Raw genomic sequence first — 26,504 nt, forward strand, 5'->3', positions numbered from 1 at the left:
AAAAAAAAAAAAAAAAAAAAAAAAAGATTTGAGGCATAGCTTTGACAATGTGTATATAAACAAAGTGTAGCAAATTCATGTAATAATCTACTATAACAGATTTCTGGGCATTTTACAGTCCTTCTTAGTCCTCTGGTTTTATAACCCTGTACTTTAAAAATTCTGGTTCCATTTTTTCAAATTACTCTCTAACCTCCTTCAGAGGTTTTAAAATACTTTAAGATGTTAATAACGCCACATTATTCAAAGGTATGAAGAAATGCTTATCTCCATTCTTTTTTCAATGTTGTCCCATTTCCTTTTCTTTTATTCTATCTCTCTCAATTTTCTTGTCCCTTCCCCTTCTGTTTTTTTTTTTTTTTTTTTTTTACCTTTTCTCTATTTTCTTTTCTCTTTTATTGGACTCTTCTATCTCTTCATCCTCATTCTCTTTACTTTCATCAATTTTTATTCATCTTCTATTGTGAGTGCCCTATTTAGCTTTCTTCCTTTCCTTACTTTGTCTTCTCCTGTTTCTGGCCTTGCAGTTGCTGACTTCTCTTCTTAGGAGAGTATCATCATTGTTGTCATCATCATCATCGTCATCGATTTTTTTTTTTTTTTTTTGAGATGGAGTCTCGCTCTGTCACCCAGGCTGGAGTGCAGTGGCGTGATCTCAGCTCACTGCAACCTCCACTTCTTGGTTTCAAGTGATTCTTCTGCCTCAGCCTCCTGAGTAGCTGGGATTACAGGTGTGTGCCACCACGCCCAGCTAATTTTTGTATTTTTTTTTTTTAGTAGAGATGGGGTTTCACCATGTTGGTCAGGCTGGTCTGGAACTCCTGACCTCGTGATCCACCTGCCTCAGCCTCCCAAAGTGCTGGGATTACAGGCAAGAGCCACCGTGCCCAGCCCATCATTGACATTATCACTAGGGCCTTTCCCCTTCCCCTTTCCACTAGGGCTGGACCCAGGGTATATATGTCTCTCCAAATGGAGTGTTGTTTGAAATTAACTCTGTGTGCCGTGTCTAGGGTATTCTTTGGAAACATGGCCTGCCTGCAATACCTCTTTAATGAGAGGCTGTTGGGTATAGTAGAAAAAACAAGGCTTTTCAGTTAGACTGAGAGTTAGAACCTGGATTTACCATCTATTACCTATTTCATCCTGGCCATGTTTTTAACCTCTCTTAGCCTGAGTTTTCTCATCTGTCAAGTGGGAATAACAAAACCCACCTTAAAGTTTCTGTGAGCATCAAATGGGTAATGCATGTCAAATGCCCAGGTCATAGTAGTCACGAAGAATTATTTCCTTACATAGGGTGGGGAGAGCAGTTTTCCTAGGGGAAGTGAAGCATAAGCTGGGACTATCCCAGTGCTCATTTGTGCTACAGGATTCTTGCATTTTTCTTTGGGATAAATTCTGGGATTTTCTAGAAGAATAAGTTTGGAGATGCTACCACTGAGACCAGTGAGTTCTAAAAAGCAGCTATTAAGCTATCAATGTATTGCTCTTTCCAAATGTCCTGTGCACCATTTATGTTGAAATTAGGGTAGTTCATAAAATCATATATTGTTTAAACAAAAGATTTTGTCATGTCTCTTCTATTTTAGCAAATTTACTTGATGGTCTTTTAGGAGGAAAGGTGATAAATAACTACCTTTTAAATTATTTTTTCATTATTCTGAACTAATAGCAGTCAGTAATAGGCTGCTACAATTGTATTTACATGCCTATTATTCATAACTGTACTCATAGATTTTATACCATGATCCTCTAGGTTCTAGAATTTCATGCAGGTCCTTTTATGTTTAATTGAAATCTACTTCCTTTGCAGTCTACCATGTTCCCCCCTTTTTTGGCTTAAAATATGAAATATGTTTTGCATGCATTTTACTATTTCTCTTTGATTCTACTTGTTGATATTTTTCATTCAAATTTCAAAGCATTTATTTTTGTATTTATATTTGCATATCAAAATATTATATTTTATAGTTTTACATATTAAAACTATTTTTAATTCTGGTCTACTTGGGTTTTATAGTCAGCTTTATGAATTGAAGCTTTGGTTCTTATGGGTAGGTAAAGGAGATAATATTATTGTGTGTTCCCAGCTTTCTCCTTTTCCACATACCCTGCCTGCTGAACAAAAATTTGTCTTTGCTCACTCCACTTTTTTCCTCCTCCATGCTCTAAGGATTCTTCTAACTTTTTCAGTTGTTCCTATGCTTTGTGGGATATAGGAAAGGAAGAAGGGGATAGGAAGGAGAGAGAGTGTGAGTGGGAGAGCACTGATGGTGATGAAATGTGAGACTTGTGAGAATTGAAAAAGAGAGAAAAGGCTTTTTTGGGGGGAAGTGTAGATGTGGAGCATAAATTGGATCACCTTTAGATTTTCCTTGGAGGTCTAAGTGAAGATGAAACAGGATTTTCAATTGCTATTAGTTGTTGGGCCTTTTCTTTGAATATACTACCATGCTGAGACTAAGCCACACTGGCTTATTATTTGAGTTACTTCTAAATGTGAACTTACTAAATTATATATTTTTGTGTATGCTTACACAAATAAGAGAAATGCTATTACCCACCCCTCTCCCAACACCGATCAGTTGACCTAAGTCCTCTCGTTTCCCTCTGAAATCTCCCTTTCATCAGTCTCCTTCTTTCCATGGCCACTGCTGCCATCCTAGTTCATCTTTCACCTGGAGAGTAGCCTCCATTGAAGGCATCCCTGCCTTCAGTATAATTCCCTTTCTCAACTGCCCACTCTGCTACAGAGTTAACTTTCTAAAATGTTTAGACTCCTTTGACCTCCTTTTCATGGCTTAGGGACCACCTATATTTTGGCTCTTGTACCTTTGTAGTCTCATCTCCTTTGCTCCCCCATCACCACTCAACCCTTAGCCACACAAAATGACTTGCAGTATCCCACATACCGAACACTCCTATGCTCCCATAACTTTGCACATGCTGTTCCCCTTTTCAGAGAATGCCCTCCCCTCTTGTTCACTTCCACCATCTTTCAGCCCATTGAAGACCCATTTCAGATGTTACCTCCACCATGATGCCTTCTGCTTAATACTTTCAGGTGATTGGCAATTTCCTCTCCTTTTGGAGCATTTTCATAAATGTTTATTAGTCTTCTCTGTGTCCTCCACTGAGCAGGAGTGAGTGGAGATTTTGTGGCAGTTCAGGGCATAGTGGTTAAGTTTGTGGCCTCTGAGGCTAGGCAACTTGAGTTCCCAGCTGTCTCATTCTTTTACTTTGAGATGGTGCATAGATTACTTAACCTCCCAAATCTTGACTTCTATAAAATGAGAATCACAGTATTACCTACTTTATTGGTGTTTTGTGAGGAGTAAATGAGATAGAGTATAAAAGTACTTAATACAATGCTGACCCATTATAAGTACTTAATCAGTGGTGGCTATTTTATTTAACTTTGAATTCTCAGGCCTTAGCACAACACCTGACACATGGAAGACAACTTGGCAATATATACAGAGCTGCAATATTATTAAGTCTTTCCTAATGGCTTTTAGCTTTTATCTCCAATGCATTATCATTATTTGGAGGTACCATACTCTGTTTTGCAGTTATTTACATATAGTCTTATTCCCCTTACTTGAGTGTGTACCCTTTGTAACTGGAGAGATTGTCTTATTGAGTGTTGTATCCACTGCACAGAGCTTTGAACTTAGCAGGTATTCTATGGCTGGTTGGTTTGTATTATTTTCCATTAGTAAGGGAGGCTTTCAGTATGAAATATCCATTTTGTGACTTTGGTTGTTGATGCACTTGTGGGAAATAAATAACATACTTTGGGATCATTAAAATCATCCAATGCACGGGGAGGTCCAATTCATTGGGTAATTACTAGAATTATAGAACAAATTCTTTGGATTGGAGGAGAACATAAAGGGCATCATATCCAAGCATCTTTCTTCTGATCTTTTGCATGGAATCCAGCCTTTTAAAAATACATAATATCGGCTGGGCACGGTGGCTCACACCTGTAATCCCAGCACTTTGGGAGGCTGAGGGGGGGCGGATCGTGAGGTCAGGAGATCGAGACCATCCTGGCTAACACGGTGAAAGCCCGTCTCTACTAAAAATACAAAAAATTAGCCAGGTGTGGTGGCGGGCGCCTGTAGTCCCAGCTACTCGGGAGGCTGAGGCAGGAGAATGGCGTGAACCCGGGAGGCAGAGCTTGCAGTGAGCCGAGATTGCATCACTGCACTCCAGCCTGGGCGACAGAGCGAGACTCCGTCTCAAACAAACAAACAAACAAAAAAAACCATAATACCGCAAAATGATGGCATGAAGGAGTGTTTTTGCCTTGGCTCTCATATTGTTCCTGCTAATTTTACACACACACACACACACACACACACACATTGAGTATAACAAATCTGAAAACTTTTTGAGTGCTGACATGATGCCACAAGTGGAAAATTCCACACCTGCCCTCATGTGATGGGTCACAGTCAAAACACAAGTGCACAACACAGTTTATTCAGCATCCTAAGGGAAGAAAAAGCCCTCCCAACCCCCTTCACCTACAATATAGATTCTTTGCACATGCCCAGATTCCTCCAAACAAGCATGCCTACAAAGTGTAATAAAATGGCACATGTGCAGGCTGGATATGCCAATGGCACGTTCCCCATAATGCCCCGTGTAGGACCAAGACCTTCGTGCATTACTCATTGTGTATTTTTGCTTATTCTCTGCTCTGTGGTGTAAAGATATTGTTGAAAATGTCAAATAGGTCTGAAGATAGCCTTATGGGTAAGAGGAAGGGTTTATGTGTATCTATAGCATAGAAAGTCAAGCTGTGGGAGAAACTGGACAGCAGTGTAAGTGTGAAGCGTCTTATAGGAGAGTATGGTGTTGGAGTGACCACAATATATGACCTGAAGAAACAGAATGATAAACAGTTGAAGTGCTATGCAAAAGTGATGTATAGAGGTTAATGAAAAGTAGAAAAACACTGCATAAAGCTAAAAATGAAGGTCTTGAACATGTATTGAAAGAGTGAGTCCATCAGTGTCACAGTGAACATGTGCCATTTAATGGTATGCTGATTATGAAACAAGCAAAGAAATGGCAAAAATTTTGCCATTGCTTTCAATGGCAAAAACTGTAATTATTTTTGCACCAACCTATAATAGCTGAAATGGTTCTAAATCAAGGTGATGATGAAGATGACATTGCTAACTGTAAAAAAAAAAGTGCCTATAGATGATGTGGTGAAATTGTGATGGGATTATTGGATGACTAGAGCCATATGCATTCAAAACAGAACAAGAAACCATGTCAGTTGATAAAATCAGGGGCACTTATAAGACAGAAGCCTCTATTAATGAGGCTGATAACTCTGGAGGAAATATTTAAGAAAGCCATCCAGCAGAATGCCTCCTCATCTCTAGAGGACCTACTTACTGGTCCCTCAACTGCTTCTGATGTTTCTTCTCACCTAAAAAAATAGAGTGTATGAATTAACTGGGCATGGTGGCACGTGCCTGTAATCCCAGCTACTCAGGAGGCTGAGGCAGGGGAATTGTTTGAACCTGGGAGATGGAGGTTGCAGTGAGCCGAGATTGCACCACTGCTGCACTCCAGCCTGGGGAACAGAGCGAGACTCTGTCTCAAAAAAAAAAAAAAAAAAAAAAAAGAAAGAAAGAAAGAAAAAGAAATACCTGAGACTGGGTAAATTATAAAGAGGTTTAGTTGGCTTATGGTTCTGCAGGCTGTACAGGAAGCATGGCACATCTGCTTACAAGGAAGCCTCAGGAAGCCTCCAATCATGGTAGAAGGCAAAGGCGGAGCGAGGCACTTCACATGGCTGGAGCAGGAAGAAAAGAAAGAGTGGGGAGGTGCCACATACCTTTAAACAATCAGATCTCATGAGAACTCAGTATGGTGAGGATAGTACCAAGGGGGAAATCCACCCCCTTGATCCAATCACCTCCCATCAGGACCCACCTCCAACATTAGGAATTACAATTTGACATGAGATTTGGATGGGTACACAGATCCAAACCATATCACATGTGAATAAGTGTAAGAAAATGATTGCTTATCCAAAGCATATAGATTCACTCAGGAATGATGATTATGCCAAATAACCAGATTGTCTATATGAGTGGCTGAGATAGTGACACCTTTGCTTTCTGATGGTTCAATGCACACAACTTTGTTTCATGTGCAAAATCATTAAAAAATAGTACATAAAATTATCTTTAGGCTATGTGTATAAGGTGTGTATGAAACATAAATGATTTCTTACTTTGACTTGTCTCCCATCCCCAGGATATCTCATTATGTATATTCAAATATTCCAAAATCTGAAAAACATCTGAAACACTCCGGTCTCAAGAATTTCGGATATGGGGTACTGAATCTACATATTTCCATACGTGTGTGTGTATATACATGATAAAGGAAAAGTATTATAAAAGATAAAGGAACAATCATATATATATACACACACACGCACACACACATATATATATAATCATTTATATGGTAGGTGTTTTCCGTTTCTATTTTTCGTATTGAATGTCAGTTTTCTTGATTCAGTTTATAAAACTCCATGATTAGCAATATGATATCTGCGGGATAGGCTGACCCCCTTTCTTCTAGTCCTAGTATGATTTTTCCAGGAAGTCTGATTTTAAACAGTGGTTTGGAATCTCTTCTCTTAGTAATATCAAGTGTTTTTTAATTGCTTGCGCAATAGACTCCATAAGGATGTGAAGACTATTTTAGATATGGTTTTGACAGTATTTTCAAGCTTCCAGCTTTGCATCCTACACTGATTTATATATTATTCAGTATTTTTATACATTCATTTTCTCTCCAAAGTCCTGTTATATATACATACTTTTCTTAATTCTTTAAATAGTGCTGTGGTTATCACTGTGGTTAGCAAGTGTTGATTTTCTAATTTTTGCTGAAAGGTTAATCAGTGAACAAAGAGCTTAAGTGGTTTGTACCATTGTTGTAGTTAATTAGTGATGAAGCTACATGAACATTCTAGCATTCTAGCCACTTCCCTTTCCATTTTTATGCATCATAAAATCATGTCTTATGCAGACAAGTAAAACTAAATTTCATGAATGCTTATATTGCCCATACAGGTGCATTTTATCTTAAACCATAGATTTAGTCATGAAAATTTGAGTATCAATCATAATAAGTTTATGATATTTTTGTAATACAAAAATATTCTTTGGAAGTCATCCCTCTGTAATTTACCTTTTTTGTTATTCATTTATGCAACTTACCTTTGTTGACCATCTTTTATGTTCAACATGCTAAATGAGATTCAGGTTTGTATAACTTGAGTTTTCTGAAAATAAGATACGCCTATATAAACACAGTATCCATAGGAACATAAATTTATCAAAAAATGAAGTGAGAGGGAAAAAAATAAGAATTTGGAGTGAGATTATAACTTGAGCATTGGTATTTAGATGTACCCCCACCTCCACAATCCCAACTGAAATCACTGCAAAATTTTAAAATGTGGAGAAACTAAATTAGTGCTGGAGGCCAGGGAGGGGTTCCATCTTCATGTTGCAAACTTTGAAGAGTTTCCACCTGATATAGTGCAGATGGGATCATAATGAAGGAATATACCCAAACCAACTTGCAATTTCACTTCCCGAGAAAGTCACAAGAATCGAGTTGGGGGTTAGGACAACCTGTAGGGGTTTCCACCTGGTTCACTTTCACAACTTTTGATGGCGTAAGAGTGTCACTAGGAGGCCCAGAAATATAGTCACACTGAAGTCAAAGCAGGCCCTGCATTCGGGCTTTTCTTTGATGGAACAGGCAATGGCATACGAAAGACTGGCCACTCTTCCTGGAGTGGAGGTTGGGTCAATTCATAAAATGTTTATATGGAAAATTAGAAGGTTTTCCTGCTGGGGACTACCCATGGTTCCAGCTCCCTTCCTACTTCTCTTGACCACTCTACATGAATTTATATTAACCAGAGAGGAGGGATCTAAGAACATTAGGATAGATGGTGAAGGGAGTGAAAGGAAACCACCCACCCACCCTATTTTGTGGAAAACACCAGCCTAGACAGACTGCTCTTTGTTCAGGAATGAACAAAGAAACTTAAGGTTTCTGAAAAGATTCTACAACATAAATGGAGAACATAGTATTCAAAAGACAGAGGAAGAAAAATACTTATTTTAAAAGTATGTTTTCTACAGAAAAAATAAATATTTTTGATAACAATGTGCTTTGTGTAAGCAAGTATATAACACAAAGTGAGAAGTAAAAGCAAATTAAAATATTATTGAATGAGACTGCAGGCAAAAAGTCAAAGGGAGATTGCTGAAGAAGGATGAAATGTGAGGAATCTAAAAATGCATTATATGTAGTAAAGAAAAATATTAAAACTGGGAGAATGGGATGAGTGATGGAAAAGGTAAACTTGAGAAATTATCCTGAAATGCAATGGAAAAAGATAACAGAGCAATGAGATAATGGCAGGTTGGACAGAGGATGGAGCTCTAACATGCAGACAATTGTTCCTAAGGAATTAAAGGTTAGATTAAAGCAACCAAATTGATTAAGCATACCATAAGGAAACAATAAAAACAAAAGCAACTTTCTGGATTATAGAAAGACGTAGACCGGCAGATAAAATACTTATTCTGTACCAGAGAAAATAAAAAAATAGATCAATAATTAGATCTACCCTGACAAATTTTCAAGGATAAAGCAAGGAAATTACCAAGCATCAGGAAAGAAAAAGTAATTTAACCCTCAAAGGAGAAGTTGACATCGGAATTCTCAGCAATACTAAATGCCAGAAGACAATGAAGCAATATCTGTAACTTTTAGGGGAAAATGTTTGTGACTTAGAAAATCTAGACTCAGCCAGGGTGTTATCATTAGTGAAAGCAGCAGTAAGATCTCAGTTATATAATTTATCACAAATATGCTATCCACATGCTTTTCCTGAAAAAGTTGCCTAATTGCTAGCCAATTAAGAGATAAAGCAAATTAAACAGTTCAACCATGGGGAGGTCATGAAATAAAAGGATTAGTGGTGAGTAGTGGAAAGAAACATATATAATACATTATGAAATAGAAATAAAATTCAAAACATGACATAAACATTTTGAGTATTTATTGAAAGATAAAAGAATAACAATCATAAAAGCCCCAAATGCAAGATAGGGATAGAAAAAAAATATATAAATTATTTAGAAGAATATGCAATTTAACAGAGCTATATGGTCACAACTATGTCAAGGAAAGACATCAACAACAGTGGGGTTCTAGATAATAGAAATGCCATATACTTTTTCCTGCTACTATTTCCATATTTTTGTAATACGTTTGTATTTTTATAGTGTGTAAAGTAAACTTTATCAAAATAAAAAAATCTATGTATACAGCAGAGTTATAATTACAGACACATTTGTGGTATTGACTGCTTTGTTCTTGTTCTCCAAATTAAAAATAAACTAAGCATTTAGCTTAAGACATTAGAAAATACACAATAAAACAGACATCAGAGAACAGAAAGAAAAACAAATTTCAAAGCACAGTTTTATGTATCAGTAAACAATAGTTTTGAAAGAGCACATGCTGAGTTGATCATTTAAAACAGAATTAAACCTAAACAAAAAATACAGAAAACAATATATTTAAATCATAAACTCAGAGGAAGTAAAATGTATAGCTATGCTAACTATGAAGTGAATAGTATTAACTAGCAAAACTGATTTAAGTACAGTGCTGGAATTTGCCAGTAACTATGGAAATATTAGAGAAAACTGCCAAAGAGCTACTCCAAATGTTAGTGATTGTCTCTAAGTGGGTAGCATTATGGGCTATTTTACTCCCTCTTGGCATGCTTTTTTTTTTAATTTTTACTTTTTACTCTTTTCCCCACTACAAGCTACTTTAATTCTTTGAACAATTTTTCCATGCGGGTAAACTGTTACCATATTTTCCTATTAAGAAATATTTTCAATAGATTTTTTTCTACAATAAATTTTACTGAAAACATTTGGTTCATTAATTTTTGTCTACATGAATGCTGTCCATCATGGCTTTTGACAATCTGAGTTTTCTTAATGATCACATTTCTACCAAAATCAATTTTCCTGAGTCAAATTTTTTATATCTAGATTTTGCCAATATTTGACTCTTCTATTGATTTTTTAAAAATCAATTTTACCATGTGCATTTTCCCTTCTGTTGCTTTTGTTTGGGTTTTTAAAAAATCACATTTATATTTTTGCTTGTCTCAAAAATTTTTAATAAGCAGGTATGAATTTTGAAGTTAGATATAATAAAAAACAACTGAAAAAGCAAATCCCTCTGTCTCCCATGACAAAGTAGGCAGGTTTGTTTCTTTTGAGCTTTAAAGGTAGAAATAGCTGCCTTTCTAAAATGTAAGTGAAGCGAAATGTTGACATGCCCTGAAAGGACTGCCAAGGTTCAGGGAGTCTGTTAATGGGCCTTGAGAGGCTCTGTGACTCTGGACTAATGACCTAGGGACCACCAAGAGTAAACTGAATTTCTAGATTACCGGCTACCTTCACAGCTCTCTGATGCCTCCAGGATGGGAGAGTAGACACACCAAATGCCAGACAAATAAATGCTAAATAATAATTCTTTGAGGTTCAATGGAATATCTATCACTTAAGTAGCAAACTATTTACAAAGTGTCACAAATTTTGCACATTTGCATTTCAAGGTTTTACTAGTAACATGAGTAGGTGAACTGTTCTTTATCTCACTCATGGAATAAGTAAATGAAGATTGTGCTTTTTGATTAGGCCACTCTTGATATACTACACTGAGAACTACATTGCTCACTCCTCTTCCTAAAGAAATAAAGGTGAATTACAGCAAGGTTCTCTCCTGCATATTAGAAACACTGCAGAGTATAATACTTGCATTTGCCACACAGAAATGCAGGGAGAGAGGATCCGGTTGGAAAAGTATTTTTCCCATCTAAAATTTAAACAAATTTTGATAGAAAATTTTTTTTGGAAAGGAAAACTCATTGTGTGTATATCTTGCTTACCGTGTTGAAGGTATTCTTACATTTTTTATTTAAAACATTTTTTTTTTTAGAGACGGGATTCTCTATGTTGCCTGGGCTGGTTTCAAACTCCTGGGCTCAAATGATCCACTCGCTTTGGCCTCCCAAAGTGCTGGGATTATAGGCGTGAGCCACTGTGCCCGGCCTATTTTTTATTAAAAAACATTTTTTTAGAGGTGGGAGTTTCACTCTGTTGCCAGGCTGGAGTGCAGTGGTGTGATTATAGCTCACTGTAGCCTGACACTCCTGGATTCAAGTGATCCTCCCACCTCAGCCTCCCACATAGCTGGAATTACAGGCGTGTGCCACCACACCCAGCTGTTGTTTTTTGTTTTTGTTTTTTTTTTTTTTTTGTAGAGACGAGGTTTCACTATATTGCCCAGGCTGGTACACAATTCCTGGGCTCAAGTGATCCGCCCGCCTCGGCCTCCCAAAGTGCTGGAATTACAGGCGTGAGCCACCACGCCCGACCAATTTTTAAATTTCTTAAATAGAATTCCTATAATATACAAATATAATACACAAATCACCTACCCCACTTTTAAAATTCTACATTTTTTAAAAGACAAGTAGGAGGGTGACTTTATTCACCAAGTGATCAAAAGCAGGCTGCAGAGCACAGGGATTTAGATTGGGAAACTCTTCGTATTCTATCAAGCTCTCTTCTTTACTGGCTACCTTAAGGCATTTTTGCTGGGAAGAAAAACCTTAATAACATCAAGGGCAGTTTACCTTAACCCTCCTTCCATCCCATTGTACCCCACCCTACCAGCCAGAAGCAGAAGTCTTATGAAAAAGTTTTGAGGAAAATATCCTGTCCTAGTTTACTCCATTCCAACGAATTCTTCAAATACATCCTTGACCCGGGACATAGGCAGAGTTCAAATCTAGTCTATATGTTTTGTCAGGCTACCAGTCTCCTTTCTTGGAAGACTCCTGACTGTGCCTTTTCTGTTTAAAGTTGGTAGAGGCGATGGGTGTTCTCCCGCAAGATGGCCAAGGTGTGCGAGAGCGACAGATCTTTGATTCTGGCAATCTCTTGCACCGTATGCAGGGCCAGGCCTGGGTGGGAATACTGGCAATGGCTTTTGGAAACCCAGCGAGGGAGGAAGAAGGGAGCATCGGTTTCTACAATAATTCTCTCTAGCGGGATCTTTTTCACAGTTTCTCGGGCTAGGTCAGCAGAAGAGTAAGTCAGAATTGCCGTGAAGCCCACATACAGGTTGGGAAAGTGGTTCAACAGGGGCTCGATGACTGGGTAACTGCCAGTGAAGCAATGCCGGTGTATCTTGTGGTCAGAGGGCACATATTTTTTCAAGATGCCCAGTAGGTCTTCATCGGCCTCTCGGCAGTGGATCATTATGGGCTTCTTTAGAGAGACAGCCAGCCGCAGCTGTCTCTCAAACACCTTCTGCTGCTCTGGGACACGTGTGGTGCACTTACTGGAGTAATCCAAGCCCATTTCTCCAAATGCCACAGCCTTGGGGTGTCGTAAGGCTTTTAAAATATTTCTTTCTTGATAGTTGTTATAATAATGGGCAAAATGAGGGCGACAGCCAAAGGCCCCCCAAACCAGATCATCTTTCAACTGATCCTCCCACAGGTCATCACTTAGGTTTTGAGGATTGCAGAAGCAGAAATGCAGCCCTGAAATTCCTTGGGGAAGGTGTTGCTATAAATTTTTCTGAATTTGGCAAAGGTGCCTTTGAAAGGCAGCCTGGAATACAGCAAGTCCAAATGACAGTGGGTATCAATGAAACCCTGTTGCTTTCGCTGCCAGAGGGTCCTTGGCGGAAAGCTAGATGCATGTCCTTCATGAGGTTGTAATGTCTCCTGTTGATATGCTCTCTCCTCCTTCGCCTCTGTTTCCACATTTCTGGAGTAGTAAAATAAGGAAGAATTCTTGGATCTGCCTTCCTCTGTCATCTTCAGATCTCTGGACGTGTTTTGGGAGCTCACTGGAAAATTGGTGGAATCATCACTCAGGAAACTCTGGTGGCTGCTCCTCTCACCCTGGAATATGTTGTTCTTGCTTCTGCTGCTGCTGCTGCAGCTGCTCTTCCCAGCCTGTAATGTGTTACTGCTGCTGCTCAAGGAGGGATAGCAAGAAGACTTGGATTTGCTGAACCAAGAGCTGGTGTAGTCATGCCAAGGACTATAATGAGGTGAAAAAGTGGTATAGTCAGTGGCGTAGTATGGCAGCTCTGACACTACAGGGAGACACAGTGAGAATGGCTTCTCTTCAGAGAATATGACTGTGGTTCCACCTACATCAGACCAGTCACTCCCTGAAGAGGGGCGCTCAGTCACCATCTTTTCTTTGTGATTTTGGATTACTGAATGGGAGTTACAGTCATCCGGAAAATTTAAAGATGGAGAACTTTGTTCACAAACGACTCTACTTTGGTTGCTAAGTCGCTTTTGGATTATTACATGCGGGTTATAGTCATCCAGAAAATTTAAAGGCGTAGAGCATTTTTCACAAATGACTCTACTTTGTTTATTAGGTCGCCCCTCACTGAATTTCTCAGGAGGATTAACAGTCACCCTCTTGTCACAGGAGCTGTTCATCTCTGGGGCTGACTCTTTCTCTTTTTGAGGAGCAAAGCCAGGAGCATTCCTGGCTGCTCTTTCTCCATAGTAGGGACGCTGTCCTAGGCTTGATTGTGAGCTAGTGACAGCCTCTTCTTCTCCTTTTGGCATGTCATCTTCCAGGATCTCCTGGATAACCCTCAGAGGCAATGGAACATCACTATCTTGAGGTCTGCCCTTCCTGTTCTGGAACTTGTTTGGTTCCTCAGTTTCATTTTGACCCTCATTTCCAGCTGCAAATTGAGGGCTCATGAAATTATAGGAGCTATGTTTGGAATTAATTTTAAGGCTGTAGATGCCCTCCTCCAGAGAAGCCATTTCTTTTAGAAAGGAGCTGGCAGACTGCATTGGGGATCACAAGGACGAAAGGAACCCCAAATGCTCCAAATTAGGCAGTCTTTGGAGCCGGCCCTAATCACGCCAGTGGCTGAGGAACGGGAGGAGAAGGAGGAGAAAGAATTTCTGTGGCAGGATGAACCTTAGGAAAAACACGGTGTGCAGGCCACAAAGTACTCCTTTGGGGCTTTCAGGCCTTTGGGGCCTGTGTCCCCTTCCACACCACGTTACTGAGCTCCCCGGGGCACCTGTGTTTGCTGCAAACCACGTTACTGAGCTCCGCGGGGCGCCTGTGTTTGCTGGGGGATCCTACCTCAGTGCCGCTCAGATGGTACTTTTCCGCGTGCTGACGGGCCCGAGCCGGAGGGCCCTGAGGCCACTCCGGCGCCTCAGGAACGTTTCCTCCTTTTTTCAACTGTCTATCACAGTTCTCCGTGTTCTAGAGATGCCAAAGTCCTTCCACAATTATTTCAAAGTGCTTTGGAGAAGTCCTAAGAATCCAGGCCCGGAATGGCGTCCGAACCCACACCGTACCCCTAAGACTGCCCCAAATGGTCTGAGTTTGCGCTGTGCAACTTCCCGGATGTTTAAAAAAAAAAAAAAAGTGCTTCCGGGGAGTCAAAGTGCTTCCGGGGAGTCAAAGTGCTTCTGAGGGGGTCAAAGTGTTTCCGATCCGCCGGGCGCCGTGGCTCACCCCTGTAATCCCAGCACTTTGGGACGCCAAGGCGGGTGGATCATGAGGTCAGGAGATGGAGACCATCCTGGCTAACATGGTGAAACCCCGTCTCTACTAAAAATACAAAAAATTAGCCGGGCATGGTGGCGGGTGCCTGTAGTCCCAGCTACTCGGGAGGCTGAGGCAGGAGAATGGCATGAACCCGGGAGGCGGAGCTTGCAGTGAGCTGAGATAGCGCCACTGCACTCCAGCCTGGGCGACAGGGCCAGACTCCGTCTCAAAAACAAACAAAGTGCTTCCGATCAAAACTCTTACTTTTGGTTTGGAATAAAAGGCCCGTTGGAGATGTCAGAGTTCATGAAATGACAACAAGACACTTTAGGGATCACACACAGGGTGCCCCTGGGTGGGCTACTGGCCTAGAGGCCCTGATCCCCAATGGCCAGCTGAAGGACAGGGCAGAACACAATGTAGAAGCAGAGTTGGGAAGCCTGCCCAGCCCCCATCACCTCGCCCACCAGCCTGGGTCAGGCCACCAGCCCGCTCCATCTAAGGGCAACACTCACCCGCACCCCCCACCCTGGCCCCCGTCTAGCCCCTCCTTTACCACGCCTCTTTTCACTGCCCAGCCACGTGTCTACCCGAGCTGCCGACATTACATGCTTTTTGTTCCTCCTCTCTACCCTCAGTTTTTTCAAAAACGTAGTTGTGGTTTATAGAGCATAGTTTAAAAGTGTAGTTTTAAAAAACATAGTTATGACTGTGGTATATAACAATTTTCAGTCCCGTGGTTCCCCCCCGCCCCCGCCCCCCCCCCCCCCCCCAGACGGAGTCTCAGTCTGTCGCCCAGGCTGGAGTGCAGTAGCGTGATCTCGGCTCACTGAAACCTCCACCTCCTGGGTTCAAGCGATTCTCCTGCCTCAGTCTCCCAAGTAGCTGGGACTGCAGGCTCGTTCCACCATGCCAGGCTAAATTTTGTATGTATGTATGTATGTATGTATTTATTTAGTAGAGACGGGGTTTCACCATGTTGGGCAGGCTGGTCTCAAACTGATCTACCCGCCTCGGCCTCCCGAAGTGCTGGGATTACAGGTGTGAGCCACTGCACCCGGCCCAGTCCTGTGTTTTATTCACTTAACATTACTGTATAGCCTCAATATTTTTCTTTTTGCCTCATGTTTTTCAAAAACATCTTGCTGGTGCCTTTATAATACTCCATGGAGAACGTAGATGTGCCGTAATTCACCAAGCCCTTCCCTTTTTGTTAACTCTTCAGATCCTCTTATTCTACCTTTTTTTTTTTTAATGATAAAAAGCTGCAAAGAACATCTTTGCACATATCAGTTTTTTCTGTATTTTGGGTTGTTTCTTTGGACTACGTGCCGGGAAATGGAGTTCCGGAGAGGAGGTAGGAATTTTAAATTGGTTCCTCATAGCATTATATTGCCGCAGAAGAAGTGTACTAACTTAAAATCTCATCCGTGATGAATGGTCCATTTAATAGGAGAAACACACACATAAACCCGATGCCTCGTTGTTATTTTAATTTGCACTTAATCTGACAGTTTCTTAGAGTGAGCTTTTTATTTGTTGACCTTCTCATGAATTTTGTTTATGCTCCTTTCCCATTTCTCTTTTAGGGTCTTTAAAAAATTAATTTAAAAATGTTTATAAAATTAAAGTTTAGCTATATTTTCTAAAAATTTTTATTGGCATGTTTTTGTTTATATTTTAGTATATCGAAGTTATAACTTATTTATGTCGTTAAATTTTAATTTTTAAAAATGTTTTCTTTCTCTTTTTCTCCCAAGCCTGCAATGTCATTCCTCCTTCTGAGGCTTGACACATATTTATTTTTTTGGAAGGTGAAAGGTATTGATTTATTATATTTAAGCCAATACTTCATCTGATATTTGGGTTGGATTTTTCAGGGGGCTATACACTGATGCTTTTCCAAGTTGGTACTTTTTTTGATTATTGATATATGACTCCTCTTTCATTATGTGTTAAATTCCTGTTAATAGAGTCTATTTCCAGGCCATCTATTCTTTTACACCTACTATGTCTCTTGTTACTCTGGTATTGCACTACTTTAATAATTAAACTATTATATTAAGGTATAAAGTCTGGGAGAGCTATATCTCCTTCATTACACTCAAATTTTATAACTATCTTTAATAGGCTGAACTGTTTATTTTATCAGGTAGACTTAAAAAAGTAATTCTAGGCCAGACCCAGTGGCTCACACCTGTAATCCCAGCACTTTGGAAGGCCGAGGCGGGCGGATCACCTGAGGTCAGGAGTTTGAGACCAGCCTGGCCAACATGGTGAAACCGTCTCTTCTAAAAATAAAAAAGTTAGCTGGGTGTGGAGGTGTGCACCTGTAGTCCCAGCTACTTGGGAGGCTGAGGCAGGAGAATCACTTGAACCCCGGAGGCAGAGGTTGCAGTGAGTCCAGGTCGCACCACTGCACTGCAGCCTGGGTGATAGAGTGAGACTTCATCTCATAAATAATAATAATAATAATAATTCTAAGTCCCTCCAAAATGACATTGAAATACCCACTTGAAAAGTTGTTTCAGTCTCTGCTTATCCAGAATATACTTCACCTATCCTTTTAGTCAAACTCTTGTATTCATATATCTTCTAGTAAATCTATTTAGAGTTTTATCTGGGTCAGAGTTTTTATTAAAACTATTTTTAAGTATTTTGTAATTTTTTATTATGAACATACTTTCCGCCCACTGTATGGTCTAGCTGGTTATTGCTGACACATAAGAATATTTTAAATTCAGGTATGGTTGTACTGAAATCTTTGTTAGTTTTTCAGCCTTTGTCTACATCGTTATTTTATCTACCCATAATGATAATTTTTGTCTCTTTCTTGCTAATATTTTTACTTCATATCTTTCTACATTGTCAGTGCTTTTAAAAACAATATTAAATAATGATGCTAGTAGGGGCATTATTGTTCTGTTCCTGATTTTGGTAGGCACATATTTTAATTAAGTGTTATGTTAGATATTTAGGCTGTTGTTTTAAAGCAGATCCTTTTGTAATCTTGTTAAGGAACTACCCCTTGCATTTAAAAATGTATGTGGTAGGAAATGGTGTGAGATCATTATATATTTGCTCATATTTCCTAATTGGGCAACATGTTGGCATCTGTGAGTAAAATGCTGTTTTTTTGTGTGTATAGGTGGCTTGTAATTGTTACAGACTATTGAATTCTGTTTGCTTGTATTTTACTTAGGATCTTTCTTTTATAAATCATAAGTATTGAAAGTGCTCTGTAGCAATAGTTCTCAACTCTCGCTTGCAGTTTGTAATCACTTGGGGAGCTTTAAAAATTACTGATGCCTAGGCCCACCCGGAGAGAATCTGATTTCTGTGTGTGTGTGTGTGTGTGTGTGTGTGTGTAGGGGATGGTGGATGTCTGTGGTCGGGGTGGGGGTGCTGGTGGTGGGGACAGTGTGGCCAATGCATCAGGATTTTTAAAAGCTCTGTAGGTGATTCTAATGTGTAGCAGGGTGAGAACTATTGTTTTACAGTTACTTTTTTTTCATGGTACATCTATTAGGCATAGGAATTCACCTTTGTAGCTTTCCATCTTTTTTTGGTATCCTGGGGAGTTATATAATTTGGTGATTTCTTTTCCTTGAAAGTTGGAACAAATTCATTAGTAAATCATCCTGGTTGGAGGCTTATTGGGGCAATTCTTTGGTTACTTTTTTTCACTTCTTACTTGGTTATTAGCTTATTCATTGTATTTTTGATAAGTCACGGTTCTTATAGAACATCACTTATTTAATTGCAATTTTAAAATTCATTTTCATATGTTTGCATGATTATTATAAAATAATTTATCTTATAGTTTATATCTTATAATTGCATCTCTGTCGTGCACAGTCTCATTTCTCATTTTATTTGTATTTTTCTTGCCGAGCTTTCTAAAATCTTATCTATTTTATTTATTTAAAAAGTCCTTGTGTTTATTTATTGTAGTTGTTTTTCTTCTTTCAAATGTATATATCCATACTATCTTTTTTGCTTCCTGTTTTTCTTATGACAAATTTTTGCTTTTTCAAAACCTTTTGTTTGTTGTTTTGAGGCAGTCTCATTCTTTCGCCCGGGCTGGAGTGCAGTGGCACGATCATGGCTCACTGCAACCTCTGCCTCCTGGGTTCAAGTAATTCTCCTGCCTCAGCCTGCTGAGTAGCTGGGATTACAGGCATGCACCACCAGGCCCAGCTAATTTTTTTGTATTTTTACTAGAGACGGGGTTTTACCATATTGGACAGGCTGATCTTGAACTCCTGACCTCAGGTGATCCGCCCACCTCGGCCTTTCAAAAAGTGCTGGGATTACAGGCGTGAACCACCGCGCCCGGCCTTAAAAGCTTTTGTTTGAATCATTGCTCACTGGTTCTAAACTCTGGCTATGTTTCAGAATTATCTAGGGAGAGTAGGAAAGAAAAAGTTATTTTGTACTTGCCTATTTCAAGGTTCATGGTTGAGACCTCTATAACAAAAGACAGATTAGCAAGAGAAAAGCACACAAATTTATTTAATGAAAGGTTGAGGAGACATGGAGCCTTCAGAAATGATCCAAAGAAACAGGAGAAAACTGAATTTTTGTGGACAGTCATGTAGAACTATGATTGGAGGACAAAAGGATATGATCTAATGGTAATAAACTGGGGGGAACTTACAATAGCAAGACTTATTTGTTCAGATTTTTTTTCTCCATCCCTATGTGACATTCCTTTCCTCTGGGTATAGGGCAGGACACCTGTCACATGCGAGTCTATAGGGAAGGGGGAAGGGAGAAGGTCAGATAATGACCTTTCTAGGTTTTATGACCTGCCTCCAGGGAGAATGATGGGAGAAGGTCAGAGAGACCTTCCTGCTTCTACCTTTTTCTCAAATGCTAAGGTGTCATGTGCCTCGGCATATTTGCTGAGGTAGCGTGTCCTGAGCCCCATCAGTAGCTTTTAAAAATAGTAATAGTCCCCTCCCCAAGGTTCTGATTTAATTTATTTAGGCAAGGTCTGAGTGTTTTGTTTGTTTGTTTGTTTTTCATGGAATGTCACTCTGTCGTCACTCAGGCTGGAGTGCAGTGGCGCAATCTTGGCTCACTGCAACCTCTGCCTCCCAGGCTCAAGTGATTCTCCTGCCTCAGCCTCCTGAGTAGCTGGGATTACAGGTGTCCACCACCGTGCCCAGCTATTTTTTGTATTTTTAGTAGAGATTGGGTTTCGCCATGTTGGTCAGGCTGGTCTCAAACTCCTGACCTCAGATTATTCACTCACCTCGGCCTCCCAAAGTGTTGGGATTACAGACATGAGCCATTGTGCGCTGCTGGGTCTGGTCTTTTAAAACTTTTTTAAAGTTCCTAATGCATAGCCAAGGCTGAGAAACACTGTTAGCGATTTATCCTGTCTCTCAGACTCTAAATTCTTTTATGTAATAATTTTAATCCATTAATTTACCCCAGATTGCAAATTTGCCTAGATCCTATAGGTTTGTATGGTCTTATATTTTATTATATACTTTTATAGAAATTTTATTACATACATTTATATAAATTTTATTTTTATACTTTTTATATTTTTAAATTTATTTTTGGTACAATTATGAGGAGTGACAATTTTTGTTTATAGCTACATTATACACTTCTAGTTGTATTACTTTGTGATCAGTGAGTATAACTTGTGTAATTTCACTGTTTTTAAAATTTATTAAAATTTTTGTGAATTAGTATATGTTTCAGATATATTTCTGTAAATATATATATTGTCATGTATAAAGGAGCCATCCTCTATATGCAACACAAAATTTATTATCATTTATTTCCTTGATTATGGGACTTCATAATCATAAGAGAAACCATTGATTTAATAATAGCTTTTTCAGGAAGAATAAGCAACATTGTATTAAATGTACACAAATTTTTATTGTCTACTAACATATAGAACATGCATTTGTCCTTACCATTATATCCCTTTTATAGTATTTCACAATTTAAGTCCGAGCCTGTTTCATAAAATCGAGCTTAAACATATTAAACTTGGACATGTGATGTTGACCTCTTTATAAAATGTTGAGGTTATTGAACATTGCCAGTGTTTTGTCTTTCTTTCCTGATAGCTTCTCTAGAAATTCAGCTGTAAGTTTTTGACACTTAGATGTTTGGTTCCTGAAGCAATAGTCTTTCTGACTCATGTATTGGCCACATCAGCCTCCCCATTTTTAAAAATTATATGATTTATTCTAAGAGATTAGGCTTTTGCTTTTGCCTTACAGTTGCATGGTCTAGCCTGCAATGGACAACCTTCTCCAAGCAATTATTTTTTGTGTCATACTGCATCAGGCAACAATTATTTTCAAACATTTTAAGTGAAAATTAGGAATCTAGTGTTAAAATCCAGCTGTTTGGGATATGCAATGCAAAGCAAATAACTCACCTGACATGAAGATAGGATAGATCCTTCTCTACAAAGCTAAATTTGCACCATACATCAAGTTGGAACTACTTGCCCATCAAAATGCTTTCTTGATTGCTTTGAGATTCTTTTTGCTTTAATTGTAAGAAGATCCTGAATTCAGAAATATTAACATTTAAAATTTTTCCTTTGTAATGAGGAAATCATATACCTGTTATTTAAAGCTAATTGATTTCAGATTTCAGGGTTTTTTTCATTTTCTTTTTTTCTGTCACCCAAACTGGAATGCAATGGCGTGATCATGGCCCACTGCAGCCTTGAATTCCTGGGCTCAAGCAATTCTCCTGCTTCAGCTTCCTGAGCAGCTTGGACTATGAGGCATGCACCACCATACTTGACTAGTTAAATAAAGAAAAATTGTTGAAGAGACGGGGACCCATGTGTCGCCCAGGCTGGTCTAGAACTCTTGGCCTAAAGTGATTCAGTCTTCCTGATGTAGCCTCCTAAAGTGTTGGGATTACAGGCATGATCCACTGTGCCCAGCCTAAGGTTTTATATCCTCTAGGCTAAGATTAAAATTCCAAATGCCTTGAGGATCAGGCAGGTAACCTCATATAATATCATAGGGTCTGCAGAGGCCTGTGGAGGACTGAAGATCACATGCCCCCACCAAATGATATATATATGTTCTGTTTGCAAGAAAATTGCAGCCAATTACATCCTCTAGGACCTTATTTTTCTTTTTTATTTCTTTTCTTTTTTCTTTTTTTGAGATGGCATCTCACTCTGTCACCCAGGCTGGAGTGCAGTGGCACAATCTTGGCTCACTGCATCCTCCACCTCGCCGGTTCAAGTGATTCTCCTGCCTCAGCCTCTTGAGTAGCTGGGATTACAAGCATGTGCCACCACACCCGGCTAATTTTTGTATTTTTAGTAGAGACGGGATTTCTCCATGTTGGTCAGGCTGATCTCCATACCCCTGACCTCAAGTGATCCACCTGACTTGGCCTCCCAAAGTGCTGGGATTACAGGCGTGAGCCACCGTCCCCAGCTTAAGACCTTATTTATCTAGTTTCTGCTTGACATCATAAGTGATGATAACACCTTACATCATAATTATGTTCCTATAAATTTTCATTTTTAACAGTTTTTATTTTAGGTTCTGTTTTCTGGATTCTCTGATACATCAAGTTCCATTGCAATTAGATCATTTATTTTTGCAAGATCACTTTTTAATCTATTTGGTGTCTCTCCTCTTACATTCTACTTTGCCACATTTTACAATTTCCTCTTCCTCTTCCTTTTTTATCTTTCCATCTCTACCTCATTCTGACTTGCTCTGTATCTTTCATGCTGGAGTTTGACAGCCCTGTATTCTCATGGGATCAGAATATGAACTATCACTCTGTCCCTCATCTAGACATATTGAAGCCCAACCTAAGAAAATGTCTTTCCTTTTCTCTTTATTTCAATTTAGCATCCTTCTCTTTTAATGCATCATTTGATTGATAAATATTAATGATTACATACATGACAGTTGACCTATACCAGTTGTCAATTGACCTGTGCCAGTGCAGTCATTCACAAATTTATACTGGTAGCATTCAGTATATAGAGGTGGGTGAGAGCCAAGAATATTCTCTCTACACTTTCCTACTTGATTACAAAGAAAAAAAAAATCTCAGATTAAATATTACCTACACTGAAAGTTTGATAAAGCCCCAGCTCTTTCTCCTTTTAGGTGTTCTAACATCTTTTTTTCCTTAAAAAAATTTTTTTTTTTTAAATTATTTTTGAGACACAGAGTCTCATTCTGTCACACAGGCTGGAGTGCAGTGGCGAGGTGGTAACTCACTGCAGCCTCAATCTCCTGGGCTCAAGCGATCCTCCCACCTCAGCCTCCCTAGTAGCTGAGACTACAAGTACATGTAACCATGCCTGGCTAATTTGTAAATTTTTTTGTAAAAACAGGGTCTCATTATGTTGCTCAGGCTGGTCTTGAACTCCTGGGCTCAAGTGATCCTCCTGCCACAGGCCTGGGCCACTGTACCCAGCTCCCTCCCTCTACTTTTTAAAAGTTGAAATATAATTCACATAACAAAAACTCACCATTTTAAAGTGTCCAACATGACTCAGTGTCTAATATCTTTTTTTTAACTGAGGTAAAATTCACGTAACATAAAATTAACCATTAGCCATTTTAAAGTGTGCAATTCAGTGACATTTAGCATATCCACAAGGCTGTGCAACCATCACATCTATCTAGTTCCAAGACTTTTTTTTCACCCCAGAAGGAAACTCTACACTTGTCCAACAGCATCTTATCTGAAATGTTCACTCAATACAAATGTGACAGCATTCTAGCAATGGGGTTTAGCTAACCTAATTGGAGTCAGGCCAGACAAATTCCTTAAGAAAGCAGCTGAACATAGGACTATTTGGGAATGAAGCCAAAGGTGCCATTTTGAAGGGAGCGGATCTCTGGGCTCACCAGACTCTTAGAACCTGTTCCTGTAAGGACAGTGCCTGGTTAGTATTTGTAACTGGTATGTGCATTTTGAATATAATCATTTCACTAAAATTTATTTCTAACATCACTTATGGCAATTGACAAAGCTTCTTGTGTTGATCAGAGAATAAGCTACTGAGGCATTTTGTTAGCTACTTCTGAAGTGTGGGCTTATGATAAAAATTGCTAAGCACTCCTGGAGTATATATTCTTAATTAGGTTAACTGACCACCACCCCTAGAGGGTAGATTGCATCTAACAGACTCACTCATATATATCATATTGTCCACATTAAATAACCCTGGAGTTACATCATATGCACAGTTAACTTTTGCAACTTCAATTATAAAAATTGATCAAAAGTGAGAGACGAAGAGAATATTTAAATGGAGCTCTCACAGAGCTTGAGCCACAGGTCAAGCTTGAAATGGTAGCCTGAATCTACTTTTCCCACAGTTGTCCTCAGTTACCTTGTCGTGCTCAGTGTGTGAGCAGGATGCCATATTAAGAATGTTTCCAATGGTTAAAGATATATATTATTCATACAACATGGCACCTAAGCATAAAGAAATGATTTTAACTGGTCTTCAACTGAAGAAGCAGGCAGTCATCTGCTTCAATATGGAGAAAAATGGGCTGTGTTTTACTTTACTGAGAGGCACAGTTTTCTAAAGTAGTTAAGGAATTTTCCAAGATATTTTTGACTATCTCTGAATTTTACCATAACTGCTTTAGAATCCACCTGTCCTTCCCTTCCTTATTCCCTACCGCCCCCATACAAGATGAGTCTGAGTCTAGCATAGGGCTAGGCTCCTTGAGGTTCCCGAAGTGTAAGGTGGCGTCTCCAGGGCATTGGATGCATTTCAGATATGCCTGCTTGGATTGCCTGAAGGCAAGCAATCGTCTGGACTAACAGTCAGGATAATTTTATGCCAGAACCAAGGCAGCTTTGTGTTACTGTTAATGGGGAAAAAAATGACAAAACTTATTCATCTTGTGAGAAAGAATATTTTGTCTCTATAACACATACATTTAGAATCCCACTGTGAAATCCCAAAGGCAGACTCTAGTTCAGTTTATGGTAGAGCTGAACGATGGATGTATTACTTGAATATCATTTCCTTGTTCTAACCAGATGGTGATAAAAGTATAAAATAATCTTTATGTATTGTATCTTAGATTGTATATCCATTCGCATAGCTGATGTGTAGAATGTCTTCTTGGAAAAATTCTCTCTACTTTTTTCTTTATATTAACGAAAAGTATACACGCAGCTGCTATGTTGATTTTAAGTTTGCTGAATTTTCTTTTCATTTCTTAGTTTCTAATTATGATTCCAACAGGTATTATCTTTTGATGCCTATTTGGAAGAGGAAGTACCTGATAAAAGCCAAACCAACTACAGAATAAGATACTACAAAATCTACTTCTACCCTGAAGATGACACAATACAAGTAAATGAACCAGAGGTGAAAAATAGTGGATTGCTTCAAGGTATCTATTTAAGCAGAGCTATGGTTCCTTCACTTCTGACTCCTGCCTTTATAAACTGCCTGCCTTTAGCTTTTCAAAAGACTGCATGCTACTGTTTAGGCTGTCTAACCTGCTGGCAATGGTGAATATAAACATGCCATTAGCATGTAGTTATTGATGGTGACTTACCAGCTTTCTACCCTCTGCACCTCAACATTGGCTGGGTCTCTCACTCCTCTGTGGCATATTTGTATCCTTTCAGGTGCTGCTCTGGTATGAGTAAACTCTCCTGTGCCTTTAACTTTTTCCTCAGACCCTTTTTCCTCAAACCCTTTGGTCACTTTGCTGTGAGCAGATCACTTCCTTCACAACACCATTAGGGGAGAGGAGAAAGCTGTTCTCTACTGCAGCTTCCAGATTGGCATTCTCTTCTTTCTTGAATTTACTGTCATTTGTTTCAACCACCCCCTCCTCATCCTCATACCTGTTAACTACAGACTTCAATGGTACCTCACCAGAGAGTCATTGTTCCTTCACCCTGTGTATGCCAGTCATCTTTGTCCATACTCCTCTCAGCCACAGGTAAGAGTTAACTCTGTGATGTGGCCACCAGAGAAGCTAATCCTAGGTTGCATTAAGTATGGCAGAGATCAATGGAGGTGACTGATTTCTTCTGTTTGTGCTGTGGGTCCTTCTCTTGGGATGCTGCTGAGTTCTGGGTGACTTCAGGGAACAGCAACTATGACGGTGAAAGAACTGAACATTTGCCATGTGCAAGACAGAATAGTGAAAAGGGATATTTGTCTGTAATGAGGAGACTCAAGTGTGCTTGATAAATGTCCTCAGGAATCTAAAGGTGTCATGTGGAGAAGGGGTGACCTTCTTTCTGTATCTTCATGTCTTCATGGATGGGACCTAGGGATCAGCGTTCAGGTCAATAAGAGGGAGAACTTTCTGGCAGAGAGCTGCTAGAAGTTGTAGGGAATGGACCTGGATAGGGTTGGGGTTAGGGGTCTGGTGTAGGGGCGGAGGAGAGGAGAGTCACAGATTTGTTTATTCCCTCGTGTAGATAGATGGCCCTGGGGGCAGGTCAGGGGTTGTTTTTCACCGACAGCCTGCTAGAAGTATGAGAGGATTTGAGTGTTTGTTTGGTCGCTGGTGTAAATGACCTTTCAGGGTACTTAGTTCCTTGAGGAGCTGATTCTTGGGTGTGTTGTTGTTTCTTTGCCTTTTAGGGTATTGCCACCTCCAGTATCTCAGTCTCTGAAATTGCCTTCTCTAACTACAATCTCTACTCCTTTTACTTTCCCCACTTGCTCATAACTACCATCCCTGTTCTTCATTCTCCTAGAAAAACATATCCTGAATATGTCCATGTCTTCTATCCCCTTCTGTACCATCCTCA

General features: G+C 39.4%; 1 protein-coding gene across 1 annotated transcript in view; it reads left to right on the plus strand.

The window, feature by feature from the left end:
• EFHC2 (EF-hand domain containing 2) overlaps nucleotides 1–26,504 on the plus strand; it is a 209,759-nt gene that overhangs the window by 47,288 nt on the left and 135,967 nt on the right. The window contains 1 exon segment of the mRNA XM_033201359.1: nucleotides 24,970–25,120. Coding sequence (XP_033057250.1) covers nucleotides 24,970–25,120 — 151 coding nt within the window.

Source organism: Trachypithecus francoisi, unplaced genomic scaffold (genome assembly GCF_009764315.1).
Source record: "Trachypithecus francoisi isolate TF-2019V2 unplaced genomic scaffold, Tfra_2.0 Lachesis_group6, whole genome shotgun sequence".
Classification (NCBI taxonomy): domain Eukaryota; kingdom Metazoa; phylum Chordata; class Mammalia; order Primates; family Cercopithecidae; genus Trachypithecus; species Trachypithecus francoisi.